This window comes from Theropithecus gelada, chromosome 2, assembly GCF_003255815.1.
Source record: "Theropithecus gelada isolate Dixy chromosome 2, Tgel_1.0, whole genome shotgun sequence".
NCBI lineage: Eukaryota > Metazoa > Chordata > Mammalia > Primates > Cercopithecidae > Theropithecus > Theropithecus gelada.
The window spans coordinates 170,552,138-170,579,804 of NC_037669.1; the positions used below are offsets into that span (position 1 = coordinate 170,552,138).

General features: G+C 38.6%; 1 protein-coding gene across 2 annotated transcripts in view; it reads left to right on the top strand.

The window, feature by feature from the left end:
* The window catches only part of NR1D2 (nuclear receptor subfamily 1 group D member 2), a 36,333-nt gene extending 9,070 nt beyond the window's left edge, over window positions 1–27,263 (top strand). For both annotated transcript variants that reach the window (XM_025375736.1, XM_025375737.1), the window contains exons 2-8: window positions 360–626; window positions 1,828–1,916; window positions 5,460–5,604; window positions 8,620–9,248; window positions 11,610–11,795; window positions 14,420–14,630; window positions 23,858–27,263. In XM_025375736.1, coding sequence (XP_025231521.1) covers window positions 360–626; window positions 1,828–1,916; window positions 5,460–5,604; window positions 8,620–9,248; window positions 11,610–11,795; window positions 14,420–14,630; window positions 23,858–24,054 — 1,724 coding nt within the window. In that variant the 3' untranslated portion in view covers window positions 24,055–27,263. The remainder of the gene's footprint in view (window positions 1–359; window positions 627–1,827; window positions 1,917–5,459; window positions 5,605–8,619; window positions 9,249–11,609; window positions 11,796–14,419; window positions 14,631–23,857) is intronic.
* The last annotated feature ends 404 nt before the right edge of the window (window positions 27,264–27,667 follow it).

Here is a 27,667-nt window from a genome sequence, read left to right on the forward strand (position 1 = left end):
AATTTTTTTGTAGAAACAGCATTACCTTATGTTGCCCAGGCTGGTCTCAAATTCCTGGGCTCAAGCGACAATCCTCCCGCCTCAGCCCCCAAAGTGGTATGATTACAGGCATGAGCAAGTGTGCTGGGCCCATCTCCCTTTTTAAATCAGTGGGAGTTACACGTACTTTGAACTTTGTGGAAGCAGGACGAATAATGGGAAATAAGGAAATACTTTACTTTTTGCTTTTGGTGTAAGCAAACATTTCATATCATCAGTATCCTATTTCTAAAGTTAATGACTTTGCTGTTGAGATTTGCAAAAATAAAAAATACATATTATCTTGTATCTAATTATGTGATTTTCCTCCTATTTTCTAGGAGGTGTGATTGCCTATATCAGTTCTTCCAGCTCAGCCTCAAGCCCTGCCTCTTGTCACAGTGAGGGTTCTGAGAATAGTTTCCAGTCCTCCTCCTCTTCTGTTCCATCTTCTCCAAATAGCTCTAATTCTGATACCAATGGTAATCCCAAGAATGGTGATCTCTCCAATATTGAAGGCATCCTGAAGAATGATCGAATAGATTGTTCTATGAAAACAAACAAATCGAGTGTACCTGGCATGACAAAAAGTCATAGTGGTGTGACAAGTAAGTTACTTTAGTTTTCTAAAGCTGGCTGCCATAAGTTGCAAATGGGGCTTATTTTATCTGCTTTTCATATAGGGGGCCATTATATTTCTGGGTACAGTTTTCGCTCCCTGCTGGGTGATCATACATCTGTAGTTAGGGAAGAAATCAGTGATGATTGTAGAAGTTATAACCTAGGGGCTGTCAAATTCTTGCCTCAGAGCAAGATATGTGGTTATGTACTCTGCCTGGCCCTGCTCCCTCTAGGGTACCCTGTTTTACTACATTTCACAGTTACTTTTCTTCTGGACTACTAGAACTAAGTCTTGTTTCTAGAACAGAGTACTTGCTCATTGTGGGAAGGGGTTACATTAGTGAAACTGGAGTTGGGAACATTTGGGATTAGGAAATGTTGGATTGGGATAACCAAATGAGTAGTGGGATTTGGACCTATCTGGCCCCTGTAGGTGAAGTAAACTGACACGGCTGCCTGTGGAGAGACATCCCTTTCCACCTTTTATTGATTGACTTCTCTGCCTGAATTCTTAATTGTTATCCAGAGAATTGGTTTCTTAGTTCTGGTTGCATGTCTGATGTAAAGTAACTCTAAATTTACAAAATTTCTTATATCACGCTGACAGGTCTGGAAAAAAAATAAATTTACAAAATTTCAGTGTAAATCTAAAATCAGGAAAGGAAAAATCCAGGTCTGTGAGGTGTTTTTGTCAGTGCCATAAGCTGTGTTTAAAAGAAAATTATGGCCGGGTGTGGTGGCTCACACCTGTAATCCCAGCATTTTTGGAGGCTGAGTGGGGCAGAGCCCAGGAATTCAAGACCAGCCTGGGCAACATGGCAGAACCCCATCTCTACTAAAAATACAAAAAAAGCTTGGTATGGTGGTGTGTGCCTGTAGTCCCAGCTACTTGGGGGGCTGAGGCATGAGAATTGCTTGAACCTGGGAAGTGTGGAGGTTGCAGTGAGCCGAGATCACGCCACTACACTCCAGCTTGGGCGACAGCGGGAGACTCTATCTTAAAAAAAAAAAAAAGAAAAGAAAATTATGATTACTTTTGATTTGAAAGTATTTTTCTTTTACATTATGAAAGTAGATACATATCTTTTAAAAGCTCTTGCAAGTTGAATGAAATAAAATATCTAATTGGAAAGAAAACAGACTCAGTGTTTCTTCTTGCTTTTTACTTCATGTCCTTTTGTGTCCTAGAATTTAGTGGCATGGTTCTACTGTGTAAAGTCTGTGGGGATGTGGCGTCAGGATTCCACTATGGAGTTCATGCTTGCGAAGGCTGTAAGGTAAAGCATGCTTTTATTTCTTTAAGCAACTGATTCTGGGATAAGAAGTTGGGTTTAGATTTACCAATTTCCACAATTGATAATCTGAGAGAGAGTGAGAAGTCAGCTGCTCTTTTTAAGTTCTAAGCATTTTATGTAGTGTATAAGCATAACTTGTTTTGAAAAATATTTGTGTGTGTGTGTGTGTGTGTGTGTGTGTGTGTGTTTTGAGATGGAGTCTCTGTTGCCCAGTGAAGTGGCACGGTCTCGGCTCTCTGTAGCCGCCACCTCCCAGGTTCAAGTGATTCTCCTGCCTCAGCCTCCTGAGTAGCTGGGACTACAGGCACCTGCCACCATGCCTGGCTAATTTTTTGTGTTTTTAGTAGAGACGGGGTTTCACTGTGTTAGCCAGGATGGTCTCGATATCCTGACCTTGTGATCTGCCTGCCTCGGCCTCCCAAAGTGCTGGGATTGTACAGGTGTGAGCCACCGCTCCTGGCCTGAAAAATAGTCTTAATTCAGTGAAAGTATTTCTTTTTTCTTTAAGATTTTGAACAAAGTAAATTTGCTGTCTCAATTAAACATACTTTTTGTGTTAAACCAAGTGCACCAAATGCTCATTCATTAATGTGTCAAGCACAGTTCTAGGTGGTAGTGAAATAACAAGGAACAAAACAGACCAGGCACTACTCCTGCCTTGTTGGAACTTAGTTTAAACCAAACTTTGAATTAGGTTTCATCACATACTTTGACTTAATGACACATCAGGTACTGGGAGCTGGGAATAATTCCTAGATACTTGAAAAAAATGTGATATCTTAAGAAATAATGCCAAGTGAGTAAAATAATCCTGAATATAAGTTGAGCCCTTGGGAAAGCTAGTTTATTTGTAAGTTTAGTTGACTATTTTCTAGTTATTGCTATTAGAGTATTGGTCAAATAATTCCAAGTGAGATGGTCTCTACCTCCCTACCTGTATACAGGGAGTCTTTCTCTCTTTTTAAAAAACTTGGCACAATCTTTTCTCCTGAGTATCAAAAATTAACGTGACAAAGACACATGTTCTTGCTGTTCTCTGACTTGAGGCCACAAGCAGGAATCTAGTTTGGCAAGACATGATGAGTAAACAAGATAATGAATATACATGATGGGAGAGGAAATATTTTCAAGTGTGGCTCTGAATGAATTGTGAGTTTGCCAGTTTTTCTTTTTTTTGAAAGGGAGTTTAGCTCTTATTGCCCAGGCTGGAGTGCAGTGGCACCATCTTGGTTCACTACAACCTCTGCCTCCTGGGTTCAAACGATTCTCCTGTCTCAGTCTCCCGAGTAGCTGGGATTGCAGGCACATGCCACCACTCAAGGCTAATTTTTGTATTTTTGGTAGAGTTGGGGTTTCATCATATTAGTCAGGCTGGTCTCGAACTCCTGACCTCAGGTGATATGCCTGACTTGGCTTCCCAAAGTATTGGGATTACAGGCGTGAGCCACGCGCCCTGCCAAGTTTGCTAACTTTTAATGGCTGGGTAACTTTGTAAGACGAGTCAGTATTTTTTATAGATGTAGCATTTTTTTTCATTGTTTAAAAAAATTCTCTCTCTCTCTCTCTCTATATATATATATATTTTTTTTAACAAAAATGTGAAGTAATATTGGGGCAGGCATTATTATTCTTATTTTATAGCTAGAAAATAAAAGCACAAACTGAATGAGCTGATTGCGTATTCTTGATAAATACACATCTGTGCAGTACTCTTAAAGTTAAATGTGTTTAGTTCAGCTCTTGTATCTAAATCAAGTGTACAGTACACAATAATAAAATATAAAAATGTTGTGTGCCATGATTACGTAGCATAGATTCAGGAAATGTGTTTAGTTGTCATATAACAGGAAAATGCAGTTTAAAATAATTTTGGTAATTGCATTCTTGAGTTTTCTGTCCTCCCTGGTACCATGAAACTGGAGATTTTGAAGACCTATCACAGAATATGTAGTTGAATTGTTTGTGGAGTAAAGGCAGCTGTTTGTAGCCATCTAGTTGGGAACTGTCTTTCCTTGGATAGTTAGCTACTCTGTTGGTGTGTGGTGTAACACTTACCTGTTGCTGACATGTAGTCAGTGACTTCTGACATGTATAACAGGCCTTACCAGTGTCAGCAGGTAATGATCGAGGAAGACCAACTTCTATGAATGTAATCCACAATTCTAGTGAGGGGATTGTAGTTATCAAACATATTTCTCAGTCAACTTTTAAGCAGTCATTCAGGCTGAGTGCAGCGGCTCAGGCCTGTAATTCTACCTCTTTGGGAGGCCGAAGCTGGAGGATTGCTTGAGGTGGAGTGTGAGACCCACCTGGGCAACGTAGGGAGACCCCATCTCTACAAAAAGTGAAAAAGCTGGATGTGGTAGCACATGTCTGTAGTCCCAGCTCTTGGGAGGCTGAGGCAGGAGGATTGCTTGAGCCCGGGAGTTCGAAGTTGCAGTGAACTATTATTGCATCATTGTACTCCAGTCTGGGTGACAGAGCGAGACCCTGTCTCTTTAAAAAAAAAAAAAAAAAAAATGACTGGGCGCAGTGGCTCATACCTATAATCCTAGCACTTTGAGAGGCCAAGGTGGGTGGATCAGTTGAGGTCAGGGGTTCAAGACCAGCCTGGCCAACATGACGAAATCCTGTCTCTACTAAAAATACAAAAAATTAGCCAGACATGGTGGCAGGTGCCTGTAATCCCAGCTACTGGGGAGGCCGAGGCAGGAGAATCCCTTGAACCTGGGAGATGGAGGTTTCAGTGAGCTGAGATTGTGCCACTGCACTCCAGCCTGGGCTACAGAGCAAGAGTCTGTCTCAAGAAAGCAAACAAACCAACAAAAAATCAGATTGGGAGAGGGTGGTGGCTTATGCCCTGTAATTCTAACACTTTGGGAGGCCAAGGCCGGCAGATCACTTGAGCCCTGGAGTTCAAGACCGGCCTCGGCAACATGGCAAAGCCCCATTTCTACAAAAAATACAAAAATTAGCTGGGTGTGGTGGCGCATGCCTGTAGTCCCAGCTGTTTGGCAGGCTGTGATTGGAGAATTGATTGAGCCAGGGAGGTCAGGGTTGCAGGGAGCTGTGATCATGCCACTGCACTCTAGCCTGGGCAACAGAACGAGATCTTATCTCAAAAAACAAAACAAAACAAAAAAACAGTCATTCATACTTCAAGAGTTTTGGAATTTGTAGTGAATAAAAGTATGAGATAGAAAATGTGCAGACTGCAGACAGGGTCTGTTAACAGGGTAGTGTGGTTGTTGCAAGGGGTGCTTTGGGTAAGGCAAAGAATCTCTAAAGGGAAGAAGAATTTGGTTGGTAGGTGTTAGGTTACTCATGCCAATCAGAATGGAATTGAATTCTGTGTGTCAACATTGTATTTCCCTCTATCCTAAGACATAGTGTTTCCCAGATAGCGAGTCATACACTGGTATGGACTGTAGTTCGTCATGTATATTAGATAGATATGGGAACAGTGTTTATAAGAAGTTCATTTGGTTTTTTTAAATGGATAAGTAAATCTTCCTTTGTTCTTAGGGTTTCTTTCGGAGAAGTATTCAACAAAACATCCAGTACAAGAAGTGCCTGAAGAATGAAAACTGTTCTATAATGAGAATGAATAGGAACAGATGTCAGCAGTGTCGCTTTAAAAAGTGTCTGTCTGTTGGAATGTCGAGAGATGGTATGTACCTAGTTTAAAGAGTGTTCCTAAAGTGTGTGGGGCTTGGCTTTTATTCCTCAGCATGAACCAGAGCTATAAGCCGGTTACCAAGAACCCTCTTTTGTTTAAGGTGAAGCAGAAAACACATTTTCATGCTTTACAAGACACCAAATTGATTAAAGTCATATTTTAGCATTATCATCCCAGAAACAGTTTTTGGCTAAACTTTGGTGGTTGTTACTACCTCTAAAAAGAGCCATTTTTTTTTTCTATGCAATTTGATTACTTTTTATTTTTTTCCTAAAAACGATGGAGTTTAAAAACATTTTTTGTATGGCCGGGCGTGGTGGCTCATGCCTGTAATCCCAACACTTCGGGAAGCTGAGGCATGTGGGTCACTTTAGGTCAGGAGTTCCAGACCAGCCCTGGTGAAACCCCATACCTACTAAAAATACAAAAAAAAATTAGCTGAGCATGATGGCATATACCTGTAATCCCAGTTACTCGGGAGGCTAAGGCAGGAGAATAGCTTGAGCCCAGGAGGTGGAGGTTGCCCTGAGGTGAGATCATGCCACTGCACTCTAACCTGGGTGACACAGTGAGACTCTGTCTCACTGCAGCCTCCATCTCCCGGGTTCAAGTGATTCTCCTGCCCCAGTGTTCTGAGTAACTGGGATTACAGGTGCCCGCCACCACACCTGGCTAATTTTTTTGTATTTTTAGGAGAGACGGGGTTTCACCATGTTGGTCAGGCTGGTCTCAAACTCCTGACCTCGTGATCGGCCCGCCTTGGCCTTTGAAAGTGCTGGGATTACAGGCATGAGCCACCGCACTGGGCCAAAAAGAAATTGTTTTTTAACTTGTATTTTGTTTTTAACCAGAAGCCCAAACCTCACCATAGCTTTTCTCGATACAGCGATCCTTTCTTAACATTACTGAGGATCTCATTTCTTCTTACATGAATTCTCTCTCTCTCTCAGCTCTGAGACGGTAAGGTGCTTTTGGGGCACAGATTCTGAACACATGGAAAAGAGATGCAAAATTGAAAGAAGCATTAGGGTCTGGAGTGGAGGTAGTTCACTTCTGGCATCATCTATTCTCATGCAAAATAAAATTTGGAGTAATTTGTGGGCCTATAAGTATTATCTGTGGATGACATTATTGTAAGATTGGACTCTTCTATTATGCTGATTCATTTTTTGGATAATTTTTTTTTGTGTGTGTGTGTGTGGTTTTAAGTAACAACAGGTGTGAGGTTTTCAGAGGGACCAGTAGGGTTATTTAAGAATTGTTAAAAATGAACTTTGTATTTATCTAGGGAAGGCCCACTTAAGCAATTCCTTAGGTTACTCTAGTATCTTACTGATACAGACATAGAATATTGCAATAAGGAGTTTCGTGGTTTTTTTTGAGATGGAGTCTTGCTCTGTTGCCCAGGCTGGAGTGCAGTGGTGCCTACTCAGCTCACTGCTACCTCCTCTGCCTACCTGGTTCAAGCGATTCTCCTGCCTCAGCCTCCCGAATAGCTGGGACTACAGGCATGCACCACCACGCCCGGCTAATTTTTGTGTTTCTAGTAAAGATGGGGTTTCACTATGTTGACCAGGCTGGTCTTGAACTCCTAACCTCAAGTGATCCACCTGCCTCGGCTTCCCAAAGTGCTGGGATTACAGGTGTGAGCCATCACGCTTGGCCAAGGGTTTCTTGAGTAACAAGTTTCAGCAATTGATGTTTTTTCAATTGCCTGAAAATTTTTTTTTAATGCTAAAAGTACTAGTGCTATAAAAATAGTCGATGGATATTGTGATTGTCCTAAAAGAATAAAACTGACAATCATTTGTGAAGGGAGGAGTAGATGTAAAGTATCAAACATGATTAAGTTGTTTGTTTTTGAAAGCAGTAATGTCAGAGGCTACGATTAGATTAACAAGGCTTTCTGGGCAAGTATACTGAATTTTTATTGTCTCTGTATAAATACTAGACTAGAAGGAAGCTTTTGTTTCTCCTAGTCTCCAATAGGATTATTGGAGACAAGACACCTAAGACTAGCTTCTAAAAGAGTAGAGGATGACTTATCTCATTTTTAGTTATTTCACTGGTTTTAATTAAAATCTACCAAGTTTATTTTTCAGTAAGTACATTTCTGCTGGTTGCGGAATTTTTTTTTAAGGATTTTTTTTAAAGAGGCTGGAAAAGAAGACAGCAGATAATTTAATAGTTAAATCTTGAGAGTAAAGTTACAAAAAAGGAATTGACAAGGGCCAGGTGTTCAGGGAGTGATTGTACCTACCAGGTTCCATTAATGGTAATGGATGTATGTAGCTGAATCACATGCCTTCCTGGGAACAGTCCTCAGCTTTGTTAGTAAGGAGCTGTGTAGTAATACTGGTCTGCTTCAAACTGGTTTTCATTAGCTAATTTCCTATTTCTTTTTTCTTTTTCTTTCTTTCTTTTTTTTTTTTTTTTTTTTTTTTGAGATGGAGTATTGCTCTGTTGCCTAGGCTGGAGTGCTTTGGCACCATCTCAGCTCACTGCAACCTCTGCCTCCTGGGTTCAAGCAGTTCTCCTGCCTCAGCCTCCAGAATAGCTGGGACTATAGGCAACCGCCATCACACCTGGCTACTTTTTGTATTTTTAGTAGAGACGGGGTTTCACCATGTTGGCTAGACTGGTCTCAAATTCCTGACCTCAGGCAGTCCACCCACCTCAGCCTCCCAAAGTACTGAGATTACAGGCATGAGCTACTGTGCCCGTCCAAATTTCCTATTTCTTTTCTTAGACTTTGCTTATAAAATACGTAGGAGATACATTTCCTTAACTTTGTTTTGGGGGAAACTGGAAAATTTTCTCTCCCTCTCCTACTTCCTTTGGTGTATCAAGACCAGCAAGTTTAGAAAAATGTGAACCAGAAACATGTAGACTCATTCTTTATATGTATGACTAGAGGCCATAGCTATTGGATAATTTTGTGTTATTCTTTTATACAAAACAAATCTTATTTAGAATATAGATGTTAAATATCTTTTTCTTCAATAGCTGTTCGGTTTGGTCGTATTCCTAAGCGTGAAAAACAGAGGATGCTAATTGAAATGCAAAGTGCGATGAAGACCATGATGAACAGCCAATTCAGTGGTCACTTGCAAAATGACACATTAGTAGAACATCATGAACAGACAACCTTACCAGCTCAGGAACAGCTGCGACCCAAGCCCCAACTGGAACAAGAAAACATCAAAAGCTCTTCTCCTCCCTCTTCTGATTTCGCAAAGGAAGAAGTGATTGGCATGGTGACCAGAGCTCACAAGGATACCTTTATGTATAATCAAGAGCAGCGAGAAAACTCAGCTGAGAGCATGCAGCCCCAGAGAGGAGAACGGATTCCCAAGAACATGGAGCAATATAATTTAAATCATGATCATTGTGGCAATGGGCTTAGCAGCCATTTTCCCTGTAGTGAGAGCCAGCAGCATCTCAATGGACAGTTTAAAGGGAGGAACATAATGCATTACCCAAATGGGCATGCCATTTGTATTGCAAATGGACATTGTATGAACTTCTCCAATGCTTATACTCAAAGAGTATGTGATAGAGTTCCGATAGATGGATTTTCTCAGAATGAGAACAAGAATAGTTACCTGTGCAACACTGGAGGGAGAATGCATCTGGTATAGTGAAATCAATTTTTTGCTTACATTGTATCAGGGAAAGCTTTGAAAATTTTATTTGGGAGATATGCTAACCTGGGGGGATGGTGTCAGAAAACCTAAGGAATTTACAGACTTAATTTTGTACAGTATTTTAGGTCAAATAATTTTAATAAACATCATTTGATGAATGACCTAATTTCACACCCAGCTAGGTACAAGCATGTGATTTGATTGATCTGGGATTGGGATTAGGATTTTATGTAAAATATTATTCATGCACAATTGGTCCTTTAATTCTTGGAAATCCCTTTGAAAATTTAAGCATTCTGATTAATTAGTACCTTACTAGCTTTGGGATTTTCTCAAAGGGCTGAACTTTTCGCTTGCCATAGTTAAAAATTCTTTGATTTCTATAGAAAGAGGTTTGTTTTTTTTTTTTAAAACCATTTTTATGCCAAAAGATCTTTGGGTATAGAACATAGATGTTTTATTGTTTGATAAATTTAGGAGTATTTTAATTTCATAGGCTAGTTTCTAAGGATTTTCTCAGACTTCATCTTATGAGATGACTTAATGTTGGTCATATCATTCAAGCTTTTCTATTTTTCCATCAAATACGACATTCTACATGAAAGTACAGTGTTCATATTCAGCCAAAATTCCATCAAAAACAACAGTACCACACCATTTCCAGTTTAAACCATGAGGTCCTTTGATAGTGCTTGGTATTTTCTACTGACAGGTAATTAAAGTCGTCTTTTTCATTTTCAAAATAGTTGATTCTACCTCAATCTTTATTAAATTTTTTGTTGTCACTTGCAGTTATTTGAATCTGTGGACCTTATGTTAGGCTAAGTAGTTGCTTTTTTGTTTTTTGTTTTGTTTTGTTATGTTTTTTTTAGACAGTCTTGCTCTGTTGCCCAGGCTGGAGTGCAGTGGTGCGACCTTAGCTCATTGCAACCTCTACCTCTTGGGTTCAAGCACTTCTTGTGCCCCGAGTAGTTGGGATTACAGGTGTGTGTCACCATGCCTGGCTAATTCTTGTATTTTCAGTAGAGACAGGTTTCACCATGTTGGCCAGGCTGGTCTTGAATTCCTGGCCTCAAGTGATTCGCCCATCTCGGCCTCCAGAAGTGCTGGGATTACAGGCTTGAGCCACCATGCCTAGCCAAGTGGCTGCCTTGATGAAGGAAAAATCTGTAGGCATTTGGGTTCTGATTTCATGATATTCTCCATGGTTTTGTAATCATCCCATTCCTAGATTTTGTGTGGATTTAGTGAAAATTTAAAGGCTGATTTTACTAACAGAATATACAGAATGTGTTTCATCATCTTTTTGGTGTTTTTTAAATAACTTCTTGGCTTCCTGTTTTCCCTCACCTAATCCTCATTTAGAAGGCGCACCTGTATGTGCAGTCTTTGTTTCCTAATTGAACAAGTAGAAGTCAGTGATCACACCATTGTTTTTGAAACAAATGGGCAGTGACTTTTTTTTTTTTGAGTCTCACTCTGTCACCTAGGCTGGAGTGCAGTGGTATGAACTTGGCTCACTGCAACCTCCGTCTCCTGGTTCAAGCGATTTTTCTGCCTCAGTCTCCCAAGTAGCTGGGACTACAGGTGCACGCCACCATGTCTGGCTAATTTTTTTAATTGTTGGTAGAGACGGGGTTTCACCATGTTGGCCAGACTGGTCTCGAACTCCTGACTTTGTGATCCGCCTGCCTCGGCCTCCCAAAGTGCTGGGATTACAGGCGTGAGCCACTTTGCCCGGCCAGGCAGTGAGTGACCTTTTTAACAAAATGAGACACCTTGCTGTTTTTTCCTCTTGGAAATTACAACATTGTAATTCTGCCTATTTAGAAATAAGGGATTTTTGAAATATTAACTAAATGTGAGTTTGGGCCTAGACCTGTGACTTCTAGCTGTGTTGGACAAATCACTAAACCTCTCGGAGTCTCATTTCTCCACCTAAGAAATGGAAATTATAGTCTGCCATAAATAACAGATTGAGAATCAAACAAGTGAATTTGTTTGCAAAATTATAAAACACCATATAGTAGCATAAGGTGGCAGCAGTGTTAAACAAAATAAACTCTTAAACCTATGCAACAGGTGTTTGAAATAGCTTGATATAGATGGTATTTTTGCTTAGGCTATGTTTTTTTTAATGATAAGTTAATTGCTATTTATATTAGGTTGCCAAGAGGCTTTCTACAGTGTGGTGGGCAGCAAATGGATGAAGTGCTAATAGTTCAGTAGATTTTACTTGTGTTTTGGGGGTTAAATTCATGTTGGGGTTTCTGATAATTGAGATGCCGCTTTTGACATTTCTTTACCACCTCTTAGTATTTAAGAGTTTTTCCGTTTTGTGTATACCAGGTTTGTCCAATGAGTAAGTCTCCTTATGTGGATCCTCATAAATCGGGACATGAAATCTGGGAAGAATTTTCGATGAGCTTCACTCCAGCGGTGAAAGAAGTGGTGGAATTTGCAAAGCGTATTCCTGGGTTCAGAGATCTCTCTCAGCATGACCAGGTCAACCTTTTAAAGGCTGGGACTTTTGAGGTAGGTTTTATTTATCCTGAATATTGATGCAGGCAGGGCATGTAGTATTTTATTTTCATGGATGTTTTAATTCTTTTTTTTTTTTTTTTTTTGAGAGAGAATCTTGCTCTGTCACCCAGGCTGGAGTGTAGTAGCACGATCACAGCTCACTGCAACCTCTGCTTTCTGGGTTCAAGCATTCTCCAGCTTCAGCCTCCTGAGTAGCTGGGACTACAGGTGTGAACCACCACGCCTGGCTAATTTTTTTTTGTATTTTTTTTTTTTTTTTTTGTAGAAACAGGGTTTTGCCACGTTGCCCAGGCTGGTCTCAAACTCCTGAGCTCAAAGCGATCTGTGCACTTTGGCCTCCTAAAGTGCTGGGATTCCGGGTGTGAGCCACTGTGCCCGGCAGATGTTTTCATTCTTTTCTAAGTCAGTATTTATAGTCCAGAGTCTGAAGCTATCAACAAAATCATCATCATCTCAGGGTTTTGGGAAGAGACTTGGTAAATCCAGAATTGTTTAGGATTTTGTGTTTATTTTTTACTTATTATTTAGGATTTGAAATATAGGTATTCTGTATCTCCAGCATATGAACTCCTGAGTTCTAGTATTCCTTTCAGATGTGGACTTAACAAGTTTCTGCAGTGTTAGACACCTCCTGAAAGCCTAGCCTAGCATTTATTGTATTCGATACAGAATAAGAAGGGCAAATAGAATGTGGTTTTTGTTTTTTGAGAGACTGTAGAATATTTTGGGGATATGTCAGACTTTTCTTGTGTGCCACCTTAGCTCCTCCTGGCTTCACCTTGCTTCAGGATCCTTGGCTACTTTTCTGTCCTGCTTCTCTTGCAACACTGTATCCTGCCTGAGCTTGGGGTAGTCTCTACTGTATAACTTACAGAAGTGCCTCTCCTGGTTCTTAATTAGGTGTCTTTCACTTTCTGTCTGCCCCAGGGCATCCCTTTTGCTGCCAAGGTGTGAGATGCCTTGGGACCTAATTAAGGATAACTCTGAGATTGGGTTGGTGAGAGGAAGTTGATGTTCAGTGGGCCAAATCTTTGAACCTTTAATGGATGGGAGAAGTGAGCCAGGGCTGTATTTTCACTTCTTCTCCCTGGATCTAGTATAACGGAGGGAGTGAGATAACTAAGTAATATAATTGTTAGCTGATTTAACTTGGATGTCAATTATAACATGGCGCTTAGAACACTTACTGTGATAGCTTTCTTTGTGGATAGTCTCTTTGGGTTATGGTTTCTTAAAGCAGTTCAGTTAGACTTCATCTGCTTCCTTTGCCTTGGCTGCATTTGATGTGTTGATGTTTCTAAGTGTTGCTGCATTGGAATTTTGCTCTTTTTACTTAAGGCATAGAGGCCATGTGGTATACTTGGCAGCCTAAAAGAGTTTCTTTAATGCCTTTGGCCAGGGCCCAGTTTTAAATTTACTGGCACTATTTCTTGCTCTAATTTTATATTGCATTTCAGAATCTTTGTTAATAGAGTGGCAGAGTATCTTTGCCATCAGTGGCTATAATTTCTTTTGATGTTCTTCTTGTAGTATTTATTGCTTTGGTAGAGATTTTGTCTTAAGAAAGTGGATTTGGGACCGGGTGTGGTGGCTCATCCTTGTAATCCCAGCACTTTGGGAGGCCAAGGCAGGCCGATCACTTGAGTCCAGGAGTTTGAGACCAGCCTGGGCAACATGGTGAAACCCTATCTCTCCAAAAAATACAAAAATTAGCTGGGTGTGGTGGTGTTTATCTGTATTCACTATTCAGGAGGCTGAGGTGGGAAGGATCACTTGAGCCTGGGAGGTTGAGGTTGCAGTGAGCTGTGTTGGCACCTCCAACCTGGGAAACAGAGCAAGACCCTGTCTCAATAAATAAATAAATAAATAAATAGGCCGGTCGTGGTGGCGCATGCCTGTAATTCCAGCACTTTGGGAGGCTGAGGCAGGCGGATCACCTAAGGTCACGAGTTTGAGACCAGCCTGGTCAACATGATGAAACCCCATCTCTACTAAAAACATAAATTAGCTGGCATGGTGGTGCGTGCCTGTAATCCCAGCTAGTTGGGAGACTGAGGCAGGAGAATCCTTGAACCCAGGAGGCAGAGGTTGCAGTGAGCCGAGATTGCACCACTGCACTCCAGCCTGGGCGACAAGAAGAAAGCTCCGTCTCAAAAAATAAAATCACTGGGCGTGGTGGCTCACACCTGTAATCCCAGCACTTTGGGAGGCCGAGGCCAGTGGATCACCTGAGGTCAGGAGTTTGAGACCAACCTTGCTGACATGGTGATACCCTGTTTCTACTAAAAATACCAAAAATTAGCTGGATGTGGTGGCACGCACCTGTAATCCCAGCTACTTGGGAGGCTGAGGCAGGAGAATTGCATGAACCTGGGAGGTGGAGGTTGCAGTGAGCCGAGATCACGCCATTGCACTCCTGCTCGGTCCACAAGAGTGAAACTCTGTTTAAAAATAAAATAAAACAAAAAATAAAATGCCTTTGAGTAAAAGTAAACCCTGTTTTCCTTTGATAACTTTCTTTTATATGTGTGGGATGATTCATAACTGACTTGAATACTAAGTTATTTATTATTGCTGTTAGACTTCTCCAAATACATTTCTTTTTCCTTTTACAGGTTTTAATGGTACGGTTTGCATCATTATTTGATGCAAAGGAACGTACTGTCACCTTTTTAAGTGGAAAGAAATATAGTGTGGATGATTTACACTCAATGGGAGCAGGGGATCTGCTAAACTCTATGTTTGAATTTAGTGAGAAGCTAAATGCCCTCCAACTTAGTGATGAAGAGATGAGTTTGTTTACAGCTGTTGTCCTGGTGTCAGCAGGTAAGCAAGCTGGTTCAAAATTGTGCCACACCTAGCATATAGTGACCAACTCAGGAGAAGGTGGCATTTAACAGGTTCCAGAAAGTTATATGGAGGGAATAAGGCCTTAAGGAAGATGCTAAGTTGTATGACCCTGTTATTTTTATGTAACTAATTTTTTATTATAACAATACATGTCAAAGTGCTATAGGAATAAAGTAGTACTTATATCTAGACCTTGTATTTACCACTGTTAGTCTTTAGCTTTTTGTTCATAATTTTTTTTTATGAGTCTAAATCTTTATTTCATGGATTTGTTAGAACAGTATGTATCTCCAGGTAGGTGGTTCTAATATGAATTCCAGTTTTTATTCAAGTACAATGTGGGATACTTGAGAACATTAAAAGTATCAAGAGGTATTAGTATGGTTTGTTGCAGAGAAATGTGAATTAGTTTTAGGCTTTAGTCCGGCTCTGCCATTGAATTTTGTGGGTAACTTGGGTAAGTAACTTTACTCTTTTGGGTCTTGGATTCCTTCCTCATCCTGTCAAAGGAAGGGGTTGTACCATGTGAGCCTAGTGTGGTGTCTGGCATAGAAGAGCTACTCAGTCACTATTTGAATGAGTGAGCAAGATTTTTGAGTTTTTAATGTTTATTTATATGAGTCATTTATGATGTTTCCCAATGTCCCTGCCATCTTGCATTAACATTACAGTTATTTCTGACCTAAAGTGTTTTGATTCAGACAGTACCCATTAAGGCAGAGATTGTTACTCCCAATAACAAATTGGAAATTGAGACACTTTCCTGGGTATGTCTAAGTAAGTGCCAGCTATTTTTAGGTATCGTTTTATTTCCAACATTTGTTGGAAATTTTTTAGTATTTGGTTATGACTTTGTTTCCCATTTGCCTCCTACTATGTAAAGGGCACGGTGCTAGGCATTGTGAGAGTTATAAGTTATGGCCTCTGATTATGTGACGAAACCATAAATTAGTAGCTCTTTAAAGAGAACAAGTTCTTGGCTGGGCGTGGGTGCTCTCGCCTGTAATCCCAGCACTTTGGGAGGCTGAGGCGGGTAGATCACCTGAGGTCAAGAATTTGAGACCAGCCTGGCCTACATGGTGAAACCCCATCTCTACTAAAAATACAAAAAATTAGTTGGGCATGGTGGAACATGCCTGTAATCCCAGCTACTCAGGAGGAGAATCGCTTGAACCCGGCAGGCGGAGGTTGCAGTGAGCTGAGATCACGCCTCTGCAGTCCAGCTTGGGGAACAGAACGAGACTCCGTCTTAAAAAAAAAAAAAAAAAGAGAGAGAGAACAAGTTATTTGTATAATTTTAAGGACCTTACTTCAGCAGAATAAAGACATGCCATTTGGTAACATAATTTGGCTACCTTTTCTGACCAGCTCTACCTGGATAACTGAAAATGTGTGTATAACATGGGAGTAGTATGAAAGAATATGTCAATAAGGAATATCTGTTTTATTGCTAACTTATAATGCTTCTTGCATTTTACCTATCATTTGCAGAATCTCTTGATAAGTAATTAGTATTGGTTTGAGTTGACATCAGATTAATAAATCGATTATTTTGAAACCAAAGATAATCAATACTTGTTAAATTATTTATCTGATGAATATGCCTTACCTACTAGGTGCTCAGGGGGAGACAAAAAGCTTTAAGGCACAAGCTTGCTAAGTGTTTTCATTCTATTTGGAGAGATGGAACTACACAAAGAGCTTTATGCTACTAAACCGTGTAGTTCTGACTGAGGTAAGTTGGAGTTGTAGAAAGGAAGATGAAATCATCTTGGAAGGCTCTGTGGGGAAAGATAGAAGTGCAGCTGGAATTTGAAGATTGAATTATTAGGCTTTCCCAATGAAGAAGAGATGGAAATGCATGGGAGAGTACGAGATAGGGCCAGGGAAAGGTTAGGTGGCCAAAGCCTGGAGTGTACATCAAGGAGGAAGGGGGACAAAAGCCTTCAGAGTTAGGGGAGCACCAGGTTATGGACTAACAGCTATGAGAACTAAGCAGAGAGGTTTTAAGCAAAATATGGGGCAGAAGAAAGTCTGTGTGCCTTCTTAAGTAGGAGAGTGATCCGGTTGAACAAAGTGATGTTTAGCATTAATTCTGCATTATTATTGTGGTGGGCGGATTAGATAGGTAAGTTATTAGTGCTAGAGAGTTAGGTTGAGAAGCTTTTGAAAGGACACCAGGTATGAGGCAGTGGGGTGAGCTCTTCTCAAATAAATTAAGGCAGGTGAGATGAAGTAGCAGGGCCAACATCCCAGAGGTAGTTCAGAGAAAGAAATGACAGCAAAGGGGTAGAGGGAAACTCACTATGCCAGGAACTTTGTTATTTCATTTATATTTTCTCTAGGAGCATATTTAGTTTGATTTAATCTGTTTTTGAAAAAGCCTTTTTTTCTGATTATAAATTTAATATGGGTTCTTTGAAAGTGTAGAAAATATTAAAATGGAAAAAAAAAAGGTTATACTATCACTACCAGAAAAGATCACTATTAATATTGGGGGTCTTTATCCATTTACCCATCCATCTATCCATTCACCTGTTTGTTTATGTAGGATATATTTTAAAAATGGAAATATTAAGTGCAAAAGAGTGATTGTAAAAGAATACAGTGCATTCTCTTTTTTGTTAGGTCACTATATGAACAATACAAGTACACATTTTTGAAGTTTCATGTAAAGTTTTAATCCTTACCACTTAAAAATTACTAGCTTTTTTTTGTTGTTGTTGTTGTTTGTTTTTTTTTCTGGAGATGGAGTTTCACTCTTGTAACCCAGACTGGAGTGCAATGGCTTGATCTCTGCTCACCACAACCTCCCACTCCCGGGTTCAAGCAGTTCCCATGCCTCAGCCTCCAGAGTAGCTGGGATTACAGGCATGTGCCACCACGCCTGGCTAATTTTGTATTTTTAGTAGACACGGGGTTTCTCCATGTTGGTCAGGCTGGTCTCGAACTCCCAACCTCAGGTGATCTGCCCGCCTCGGCCTCCCAAAGTGCTGGGGTTACAGGCATGAGCCACTGTGCCCAGCCAAACAGCAGCATAAATTACTAGCTGTTTTTAAGCAGTATCTAGGCAGGAAAATAAAATTCAAAAGCTACAGAAGAGTTTAAAATGAAAAGTCTCTGCTTCTTTCCTCTACTGCCAGCCTGATTCCTCAGAAAACTGGATTTCTTAACATCCTTCTTTTTAATTTCTGGTTGTTGACGACCCAACTCTGAATACAATGCTTATATCTGTATATCTCTTTTTTTTTTTTTTTTTTTGAGACGGAGTCTTACTCTTGTTGCCCAGGCTGGAGTGCAATGATCTCAGCTCACTGCAACCTCCGCGTCCCAGGTAGCTGGGATTACAGGTGCCCACCACCATGCTCAGCTAATTTTTGCATTTTTAGTAGAAACGGGGGTTTGCCATGTTGGCCAAGCTGGTCTTGAACTCCTGACCTCAGGTGATCCACCCTCCTTGGCCTTCCAAAGTATTGGATTACAGGTGTGAGCCACCATGCCCAGCCAATACCTCTTTTTATTTACTAAGTATAACCTATAAATAAAAGTATCCTTTTCCCTCTCAATTTTCTTATGTTTTATTTTGTAATTTAATGATTTTATTTGTAATTTTAATATACTCACATTTTTTGACCTTATATATAATCTTTTGGATAGTTTAGATAGAATCTCTTCATTGTTCAAAGACACTGTTTTTCCTCTGTACTCTGACTTTGCTGTAACATTCCTTTTATGTAGTCAATTAAAACATTTATATCTTGTTCTATAACTGTTTGTCATGGTTTGATCAGTTGATTCCCAAAGTTGAAAAGTTAAAAGTCAGCATTTATAGTATTATGATTGTGTGAATACTACTTACAGTGTTCACACAGTGAGGTTGAAATGGTAAAGAATAATGGAAACCTCTTCTCCAAACCTCTGCACCTTGAAGGGTGATGTTCCTTGTATCAGGGAATGAATGGATAGTTTATTTCAGTTCTCTATTAATTGTTTAGAATTAAGTAACATAGTTTGCTTTATCTTTAAAATAGCTTTTTCTTTTTGGGAATGTATAGTTGTCTTCTGTTGTTTTGGGGTTGTCAGAAGAAATGCTAATTTCTATGTATCATTATATAATTTTATCCTCACAGTAGATCCCTGTGAGCTGGGACATGTTATTCACAGTTATACGATAAGGGATTTGAGGAAGAGAGGGATTAAGTAATTTACCCAACGTCCATTTTTAATTACTGGCTAAGCAAGTATTTGAACTCCCATTAGTCTGGCTTCAAAGCCTTTCCATTATACTACTTGTTAACAGAATAGCTCTAGCTGCCAAGGGGGAGAAAAATCTCAAACATGATGTTTGTCTGTAAGATTGGAAGAATCCCGATATCATGGAAGGGGGATTATACCTGGAAGGTAAGTTTCTTTTCAGGTTGTTTAAAGTAACAGCAGTTACTTCCAGTTGAAGGTTAAGGACTGGCATGTAGGTGTGAGGTCAAGGCTCATTTACATACAGATTTTAGTTGTCTTCATAGAGATTTTTGTTGAAGGTTTGACTTTCATCGTGTAGGAAGTGAAAATAAATAGAATATTTGGTGAGGAGTACAAGCTTGGGAGTGTGATGAAGAACCAGCAAAGGAGAGAGAAGACAGATATGTAATAAGTTAAACTCTACAGTACTAGTGTAGCATTTAGTGCACCATTTAGAAGATGAATTTCCACTTCAACATGTGTACTCTTAACATTATAGTCTCCAGAAGATTATTTACCATCCAACCAGGTTTGTACCTTAGGTTCTTTGGCCTGGAAATCTTAAAAACCATGGTTTTAGAAATTGAGACTTTAGAAAAATTTAATACAATCTATGGTTTTAGATGTAGGCACCGATTTCCCTGAAGTTGTGAGTTGTATAACAAAGCATAGGTCATGTAAGCACAAAATAGCCACTGAAAGACCAATGACTTAAAAACATTTTTAAATTTTTTGTGTGACTTCCTACACCTGTCCAACTAACTACTAATAATACTAGTTCCCACTCAGGTATCTTCGCCACTTATCAGTTGTTTCTTTCTTTGCCCATGTAGATTATTTTGTTTGTGAGAATTACTGTCATTCTTTCGGTTCTTTCTTTGCCCATGTAGATTATTTTGTTTGTGAGAATTACTGTCATTCTTTCGGTATTATAAATTACTAATCATATGAGTGAAACCAGAGTTACGTGTCACTTAATGACATAAATATGTTCTGAGAAATGCGTTGTTAGGCAATTTTGTCCTTGTGTGAACATCATAGAGTGTACTTATATAAACCTAGATGGTATTTCCTACTACACACCTAGGTTTTATGGTATAGCCTATTGTTACTAGGCTGTAAACCTGTACACCATGTTACTGTGCTGAGTACTGTAGGCAGTTTGTAACATAATAAGTATGTGTGTGTCTAAACATACCTAAACAAAGAAAAGGTACAGTAACAATAGATATGAAAGATAAAAGCTGGTATACTTGTGTAGGGCATTTACCATGAATGCAGCTTACAGGACTGAAAGTTGCTCTGGATGAATGAGTGAGTGAATGATGAGGGCATGTGAAGGCCTAGGATATTACCATACATGACTATAGACCTAATAAACACTGAACACTTAGGGTACACTACATTTTTTGAAAGTTTTTTTCTTCAGTAATAAATTAACCTTAGCTTACTCCGTTTTAGTTTATAAACTTAAATTTTTAAAAGCTTTTTGAGTCTTGTAATAACACTTAGCTTAAAAACAATACATAGTACAGCTATACAAAAATATTTTCTTTATATCCTTATTCTGTGTGCTTTTTTCTATTTATAATTTATTTTTTTACTTCTTAAACTTTATTGTTAAAAACTGTGACAGACACACTTTAGCTTAGCCCTACACAGGCTCAGCATCATCAATAACACTGTCTTCCACCTCTATGTGTTGTTCTACTGGAAGGTCTTCAGGAGCAGTAATATGCATGGAGCTGTCACCATCTATCACCTTCTATATTTCTATGATAACAGTACATTCTTCAGGAATATCTCCTGAAGGACCTGCCTGAGGCTGCTCTACAGTTACCTTTTTTTTTTTTTTTTTTTTTTTTTTGAGTAGAAGGGATGGGCGAGGTGGCTCATGTCTGTAATCCCAGCACTTGGGGAGGCCCAGGCTGGTGGATCATTTGAGGTCAGGAGTTCTCAAAAAATAACAAAAAATAAAGTAGAAGGACTATACTGTAAAATAATGATAAAAAGTATAGTATAGTAAATACTTAAATCAGTAATATAGTTGTTTACTATTATTAAGTGTAATAGGTTTGCTTACGCCAGCATCACTATAAACGTGTTAGTTATGTGTTGTGCTATGATGTTATGACAAAAGCTGCAACGTCACTAGGCGATAGGAATTTTTCAGCAACGTTATAATTTCATGGGACCACCCTTTTATATGTGGTCTGCCATTAACTGAAACGTTGTTATGTGGCACATGACTATTTTGTTCTGTCAGAATGTAAGCTCCTTAAAGGATTTCTGGTTTTGTTCAGTGCTGATTTCCAAGCACCTTAGAACAGTAACCAGTACATATATTTAATAAATGTTTGGCAAACGATTTCATCAAGTGAAAGGAGGTTAGTTAAAAAAAACAATTACTTGACTATCAAAGGCAAGAGAGACTCTTCAAAGCATTACTGAAGGCTTTATTTTTATAAAGATAACTTATGATTGGCCAAAGTTAATGTCAAGAGAAAGAGATCTCTGCCAGTAATTTTGTCTGAAAAATTGTGACCCTCCCCCTCCCCCCACAAACCAATATCCAACTTTTTTTTTTTTTTTTTTTTGGAGACAAGATCTTACTCTGTCACCCAGGCTGGAGTGCAGTGGCATGATCTTGACTTACTGCAACCTCTATCCCCTGGGTTCAAGCGATTCTCGTGCCTCAGCCTTCCAAGTAGCTGGGATTACGGATGCCAATCACCATGCCTGGCTAAATTTTGTATTTTTAGTAGAGACGAGGTTTCACCATATTGGCCAGGCTGGTCTCGAACTCTTGACTTCAAGTGATCTACCTGCCTTGGCCTCCCAAAGTGCTAGGATTACAGGAATGAGCCACCACGTCCTGCCCCAACATTCTTTTTGTTTTTTGAGTCACCCATACTGGAGTGCAGTGGAATGATCATGGATCACTGCAACCTTGACCTGGGTTTAAGTGATCCTCCCACCTCAGCCACCCAAGTAGCTGGGACTATAGGCATGTGTCATCATGCACATTCAATTAACTTTTTTTTTAGTAGAGACTAAAGTCTCACTATGTTGCTCAGGCTGATCTCAAACTCCTAAGCTCAAGCCATCCTCCTGCCTCGGCCTTCCAAAATGCTGGAGTTCCAGGTGTAAGCCATCATGCCTGGCCTTTTTTTCCAAGAAAGAATTAGCACATAGTTATAATATTCAAATTTTGAAATATAAAATAAACTAGCCAGGTGCAGTGGCTCATGCCTGTAATTTCAGCACTTTGGGAGTCCAAGGCAGGTGGATCATGAGGTCAGGAGTTGAAGGCCAGCCTAGCCAAGATGGTGAAACTAAAAATATAAAAATGAGCCGGGTGTGGTGGTGGGCGCCTGTAATCCCAGCTACTCAGGAGGCTGAGGCAGAGAATTGCTTGAACTTGGGAGGTGGAGGTTGTGGTGAGCCAAGATCACGCCACTGCACTCTAGCCTGGGTAACAGAGCAAGACTCCATCTCAAAAAAAAAAAAAAAAAAGGATAAACTTATTTTTTATCATTTCTCTGCATTTAGAGTTAATCAAACCTTTCTTTTTTTGCCCTTTACTATTAAATTTTAGTCCTTGTTTTAAGTGCTTGCATTGCAAATGACCTTTTTCAGCTACCACTTATAATGGAAGACCTCCTCAATATCCTTGTTAAAAAACGAAAGGGAATGAATGGCCAGAAGTTTTGCTTCCTTGTAGAAGTTAGAAGTCTTTTTCTTGTTAATTACAACCTCCCATCTGGGGGACCATTGAATATTTTTGTGTGCTCCTGCCTCCTGTTACAAAGGGAAAGAAATACTTTTGCTGATGAAAAAGTCTATGGGTGACTTATATAGGTTTGCCTAATTTTAAGATACTTTATTGCAGGCTTATGCCAAATGACTGGTTTATTAACATATTGTATGAGAAATTTAATAAACACAATATGCTAAATGAAAGTGAATGTAGGGTAACATAGCAATAAAGTTGCATAGTGTATTAGTTACCTATAACTGCATCACAAATTGTCCCAAAATTTGGGGGCTTGCAAATGCAAACATTTAATCTCACAGTTTTTGAGAGTTAAGATATGATATGAGAGATAGGATATGATACGTGCCTCTGACTCAGGGTTTCTTAGGAGGTTAAGTTGAGGACAGGGCTGTGGTCTCATATGAAGGCTTGAGTAGGGAAGGATCTACTTTCACTTGTATGTAGTTATCGGCAAGATTCAGTTCCTTGCAAGCTGTTGGACTGAGCACCTCAGTTCCTTGCTGACTGTTGGCTAGAGCCCACTCTTAGTTCCTTGCCATGTGGGTGGGCCTCTCCACAGGGTGGCTCATAGCATGGCAGCGGTTTTCTCAGAGTAAGTGAGCTAGAGTGTACCTAAGATGGAGGCCACAGTTTCTCATAAGCTAATCTCAGAACTGACATCCTATCACTCTTGCCATACTTTTTTTCATTAGAATTTAGTAAGTCTCGGTCCACTTAATAGGAGGAGATTGCACAAGGGTGTGAATACCAGGATGAGGGGATCATTGGAGGCCATTTTAGGGAGTGCCTACCACACGTGGTGATATACAAATGGGAGTATATTCCATATGTATTGAAAATATGTTTATATACTACATTATTTTATTTTGCTAATTAGAAGCAGTTGAAATCAGATGACATCTAATTTTAAAAAGTCAGAACCTCTGTTTCTGTGAATAAAAATTCTTAAGCAGTAAAGAATTTTGATTTATCAAATGTTTTTTGTGATATATATGCTTTATAATATATAGTAACTAGCTAACGACTTGTGACTGAGATTTTGAGAAATTTGTCAACTTTTGCTTTTATTCAAATGTATAAAACCTTGTTTTCTGTTCATTAGTGACACTGATGAGCAAGAATTTTATTTATATTTAATGTTAATAATTTATCCTGTCTTTCATATTTCCCTATTCCTGATCTCTCTTAGATCGATCTGGAATAGAAAACGTCAACTCTGTGGAGGCTTTGCAGGAAACTCTCATTCGTGCACTAAGGACCTTAATAATGAAAAACCATCCAAATGAGGCCTCTATTTTTACAAAACTGCTTCTAAAGTTGCCAGATCTTCGATCTTTAAACAACATGCACTCTGAGGAGCTCTTGGCCTTTAAAGTTCACCCTTAAGGCCTTTGTTTATTTAAACATGAACTGATGGTAACTGTACATTTTGTGCTAAAATGCTTATTTATATGTGTATACCATATGTGGAGATAGAAAAGACCTTTAAGACAATAAAAGATTGTAGGCTATCTCTGTAATCATGCAATAGCTGTTTGGATTGAGAACTCTTCAGCCATGATTAGACGTTGACCGCATCTCCCTGACAGACCAATCAGCTGTGTCGCACTTAAACTGGAGAAGTTACACTGAAGTATAATCACACTGAATGTTAGACTTTTTCATCTGCCAAAACCAAAAACCATTTTGATCTCCCTGTGGTATAAATATGACGCACAATCACAAGTGTATGAGGACTTAGAAATTAATCCTTTGTGGTAGGAGTTCTGTTGAATGATGGAAATCTTATTACTACCACAAGACTATTTGATCTGGTAATTGGAGACTTTGGGATTTAGGAGATCTCCATGTCTGTATTTTACTCTACCACTGTTAAAGTGTGTGGTCCTGAGTAGTTTACTTGCTTGTGGAAAATGAGAATTCATAGTGTCCCCAATGCCCCACCTCACAGAGTTACTAAAAAATGTCTGTAAAGCATATTTACCTCTTGGGAGATAGGCACTATGTAAATAAGGTAAAATTTTTTGTTATTATAATTATTCATAACAACATTCTTTTCTTCTTTCTAAGCCTTTCTGGGAAATCATTTCACAGTCCACACCAACCATATTATTCAGGGTTCCTGCATATGTGTGGGGTATCCTACTGATACACACATACTCGAAGTTTATGGGTATAACAAAGACATAGTACATGTACATAATATGTATGTGAATATAGTTAAACATAAATATGTTTCTTCACAATATTTTAAACTGTGAAGAACTTTATCATACAGTAAACTTAAAACAAGAGGTGTCAAAAGACCCAAATTAGGTGCATTTTACCTGTTGATGATGGCATAACCATTGCTTTAAAATGTTTAGACAGTAGAATATTGAATTTATGCTCTATTTTTGTTTGTTTAAGCAACACTTAATGTAAAAGTGCAACAGGCAATTGAGTCCAAATTTCCACGACAAAAAAAACCCATGTATTTTAGAGTTCATCTTTGGCAAAATCTTTGGTTCAGGGTACTAGTTGTTTAAAAGTTGATTCATATTCTTACCTTGTGCTGAAAAAGGTTGCATTGCTGCCCCTTATACACATGCTGCAGCTTGATGTTAAAGAATTTTTATTCTTTCAGAAGAACTATTTAACGTTTAAAGAAACTGTTTAATATGATGGCATGTGTGTGTGTGCGCGTGTATGTATGTTCTGAGTCCACTTCTTTTTTCCTAAATAACACTACAGGGATTTTGTCATATTAGATTTAACTTATAATTTGAAAAATCATCTAACGTGTGACCTACAGGCTTAGAAATGGTATAGTCAAAGACATTTTATCCACATTTCTAATAGTGGACTTGATTAAATAGATAAGATCAGCATCTGTTTATGGTAGTAGGAGAAATAGCCAAAGTTGAGGATTTTATGTATGTTTTTCTGTTTCCCTGGAAAACAGCAATTAATTGGATTTTTTAGTAAAGATTGCCTTCTATATAATGTTTGGATTATATAAAATTGCAAAAACGATAAGAGCCTGCTTTACTGTACTAAGCCTGTTACTTTCCTGACATGTGAGCAGAATGCCTTATTTTGTAATCTTGTTTAACTTGTTGCTACTGGGACTTGATTTACTGTGGCACTAGTTAAGTAAGTTAAAAAAAAGTTAAACCCTCTCATTATTAAAGAGGAAAGGCAATGGTGATGTCTGTAACACAATATAAACCATAATTGTGATTTACCTTAAGTAGGTATAACTCTTATGGGATATACAGTATAGTTTTTGTGAATCTTTACATAATAGCATTATCTTTTTATAATTTTTTTTTCCTAAGATAAACAAATGCATAGTTTTCTTCTATGGGGGATAGAAACAGCTTTTTGAAGTAATATTGAAAACCTCAAAGATCATGTTGATTCTTAATTTTTGCCTTTTGCATAAGCCTCTTTATAACATGTATCTTTAAAACAATTAAGTCTTTAGGAATGTGTAACCAGAACTATGTTAGTATTGCTTATAAAACTTTAGTTAGGTTCAATATATACATATATACATCTCTATATAGGTATATAGATTTGCATTTTGTCTTGTAAAATTTTATTTGAATAAATTCCTCCTGTAGGTAATGGGAAACAAAATTAATAGTTCATATGTCACTCATAGCTTTTCTATATTTGAAAGTAGCCCAATATGAAACTTCTGATTCTAAAATTAAACCAGCAGCCTATTACAAGCACATTCTTTGATTGAGTCATTGGTTATAAACGTACTAAATACAGAGAAGACAGCCAATTTAGGAAACTTCCGAGTTGGTGGGACACTGTTGATTAATAATGTACTGTATGAATTAAGTGATGCTTTAACTTTGATTTTACATTTTAAAGTTAAAATGTGGGCATTATGTCAGCAAACTTAAGGGCATTATGTCAGCAAGCTAAAACATTTTTTTTCTTGTGCTTTTAATGTATCTCTTTACATGATCTGAGAGAGGATTCAAGTTGATAGAAATAGCTGAGGGGAAAAGGGGAAACATCTTGGGATGAAGCTTGTTCTTATGGTGATGGTTTAATTACAGATTTAAAAATTAGAAGGAAATTTCAGTGGATTAAGTGTATAGCTTTCATATCTACATTTCAAGAAATTACCATTGTAAACTTGATAAGAGATGATTTATTTTATGTAAACATCTTTGCAAAGCAAGGTGTAGCAGCTCAGCTAGATTTATTACTGTGCACGAAAGTAAATACCTATCTCAATTACTCTTTTTCTTTTCCAATATAAAGTTTGCTGAATGTACAAGAAGAGTTTATCACTTAGGATATAGAATTTTTTTAGGGGTTGGGGGGAGGGGATCTGTCAGGAAACTATTACCTATAAAAAAAGATTGACTTGATTCGATCCAAAAGATAAAACTTGAAGCTATTCTGGAACTAACATGGAAAAATGAAATGGCTATTGTTTAAAAAATGATAGAAATACATTGTTGATGGGATATGAGTTAAGTTTATTTTCTACAAACTGTAATTGATGAGGACATGGATAATATCTTCATGTTTCTGAGAAGTAATCTGTATGTGGGGGGAGGGGATAATAAATATTTCTAACCAACTGTGGTGTTTGGTGTCTAATCTACCTTGCCATTTTTGTAAAACTATAATTTAACTCACTACAAGTATCTTTCCCCTGAGCATAGCAGGATCTTTTATGTAAATCTCTGATTCAGCTTGGGGAAATGCGTGTGTGTGTGTGTGTGTGTATATATGTATATGTGTGTGTGTGTGTATATATATGTGTATACACATGTACATATATGTATATATATGTATGTGTATATACACAAAGGGCTTAAAAGAAGATTTTAGGGTTTAGAGATTCCGGCAAGGACTGTTGCTATTTTCTATAATGCCAACTGAGTAACAGTTCGCTGTGTGTAATAAGGTAGTCTTTCTAGGAAGGAGATGTGAGAGAGGAATGGGGTACTTGATAGGACCAGAAATCACCCTTGGCCATGAA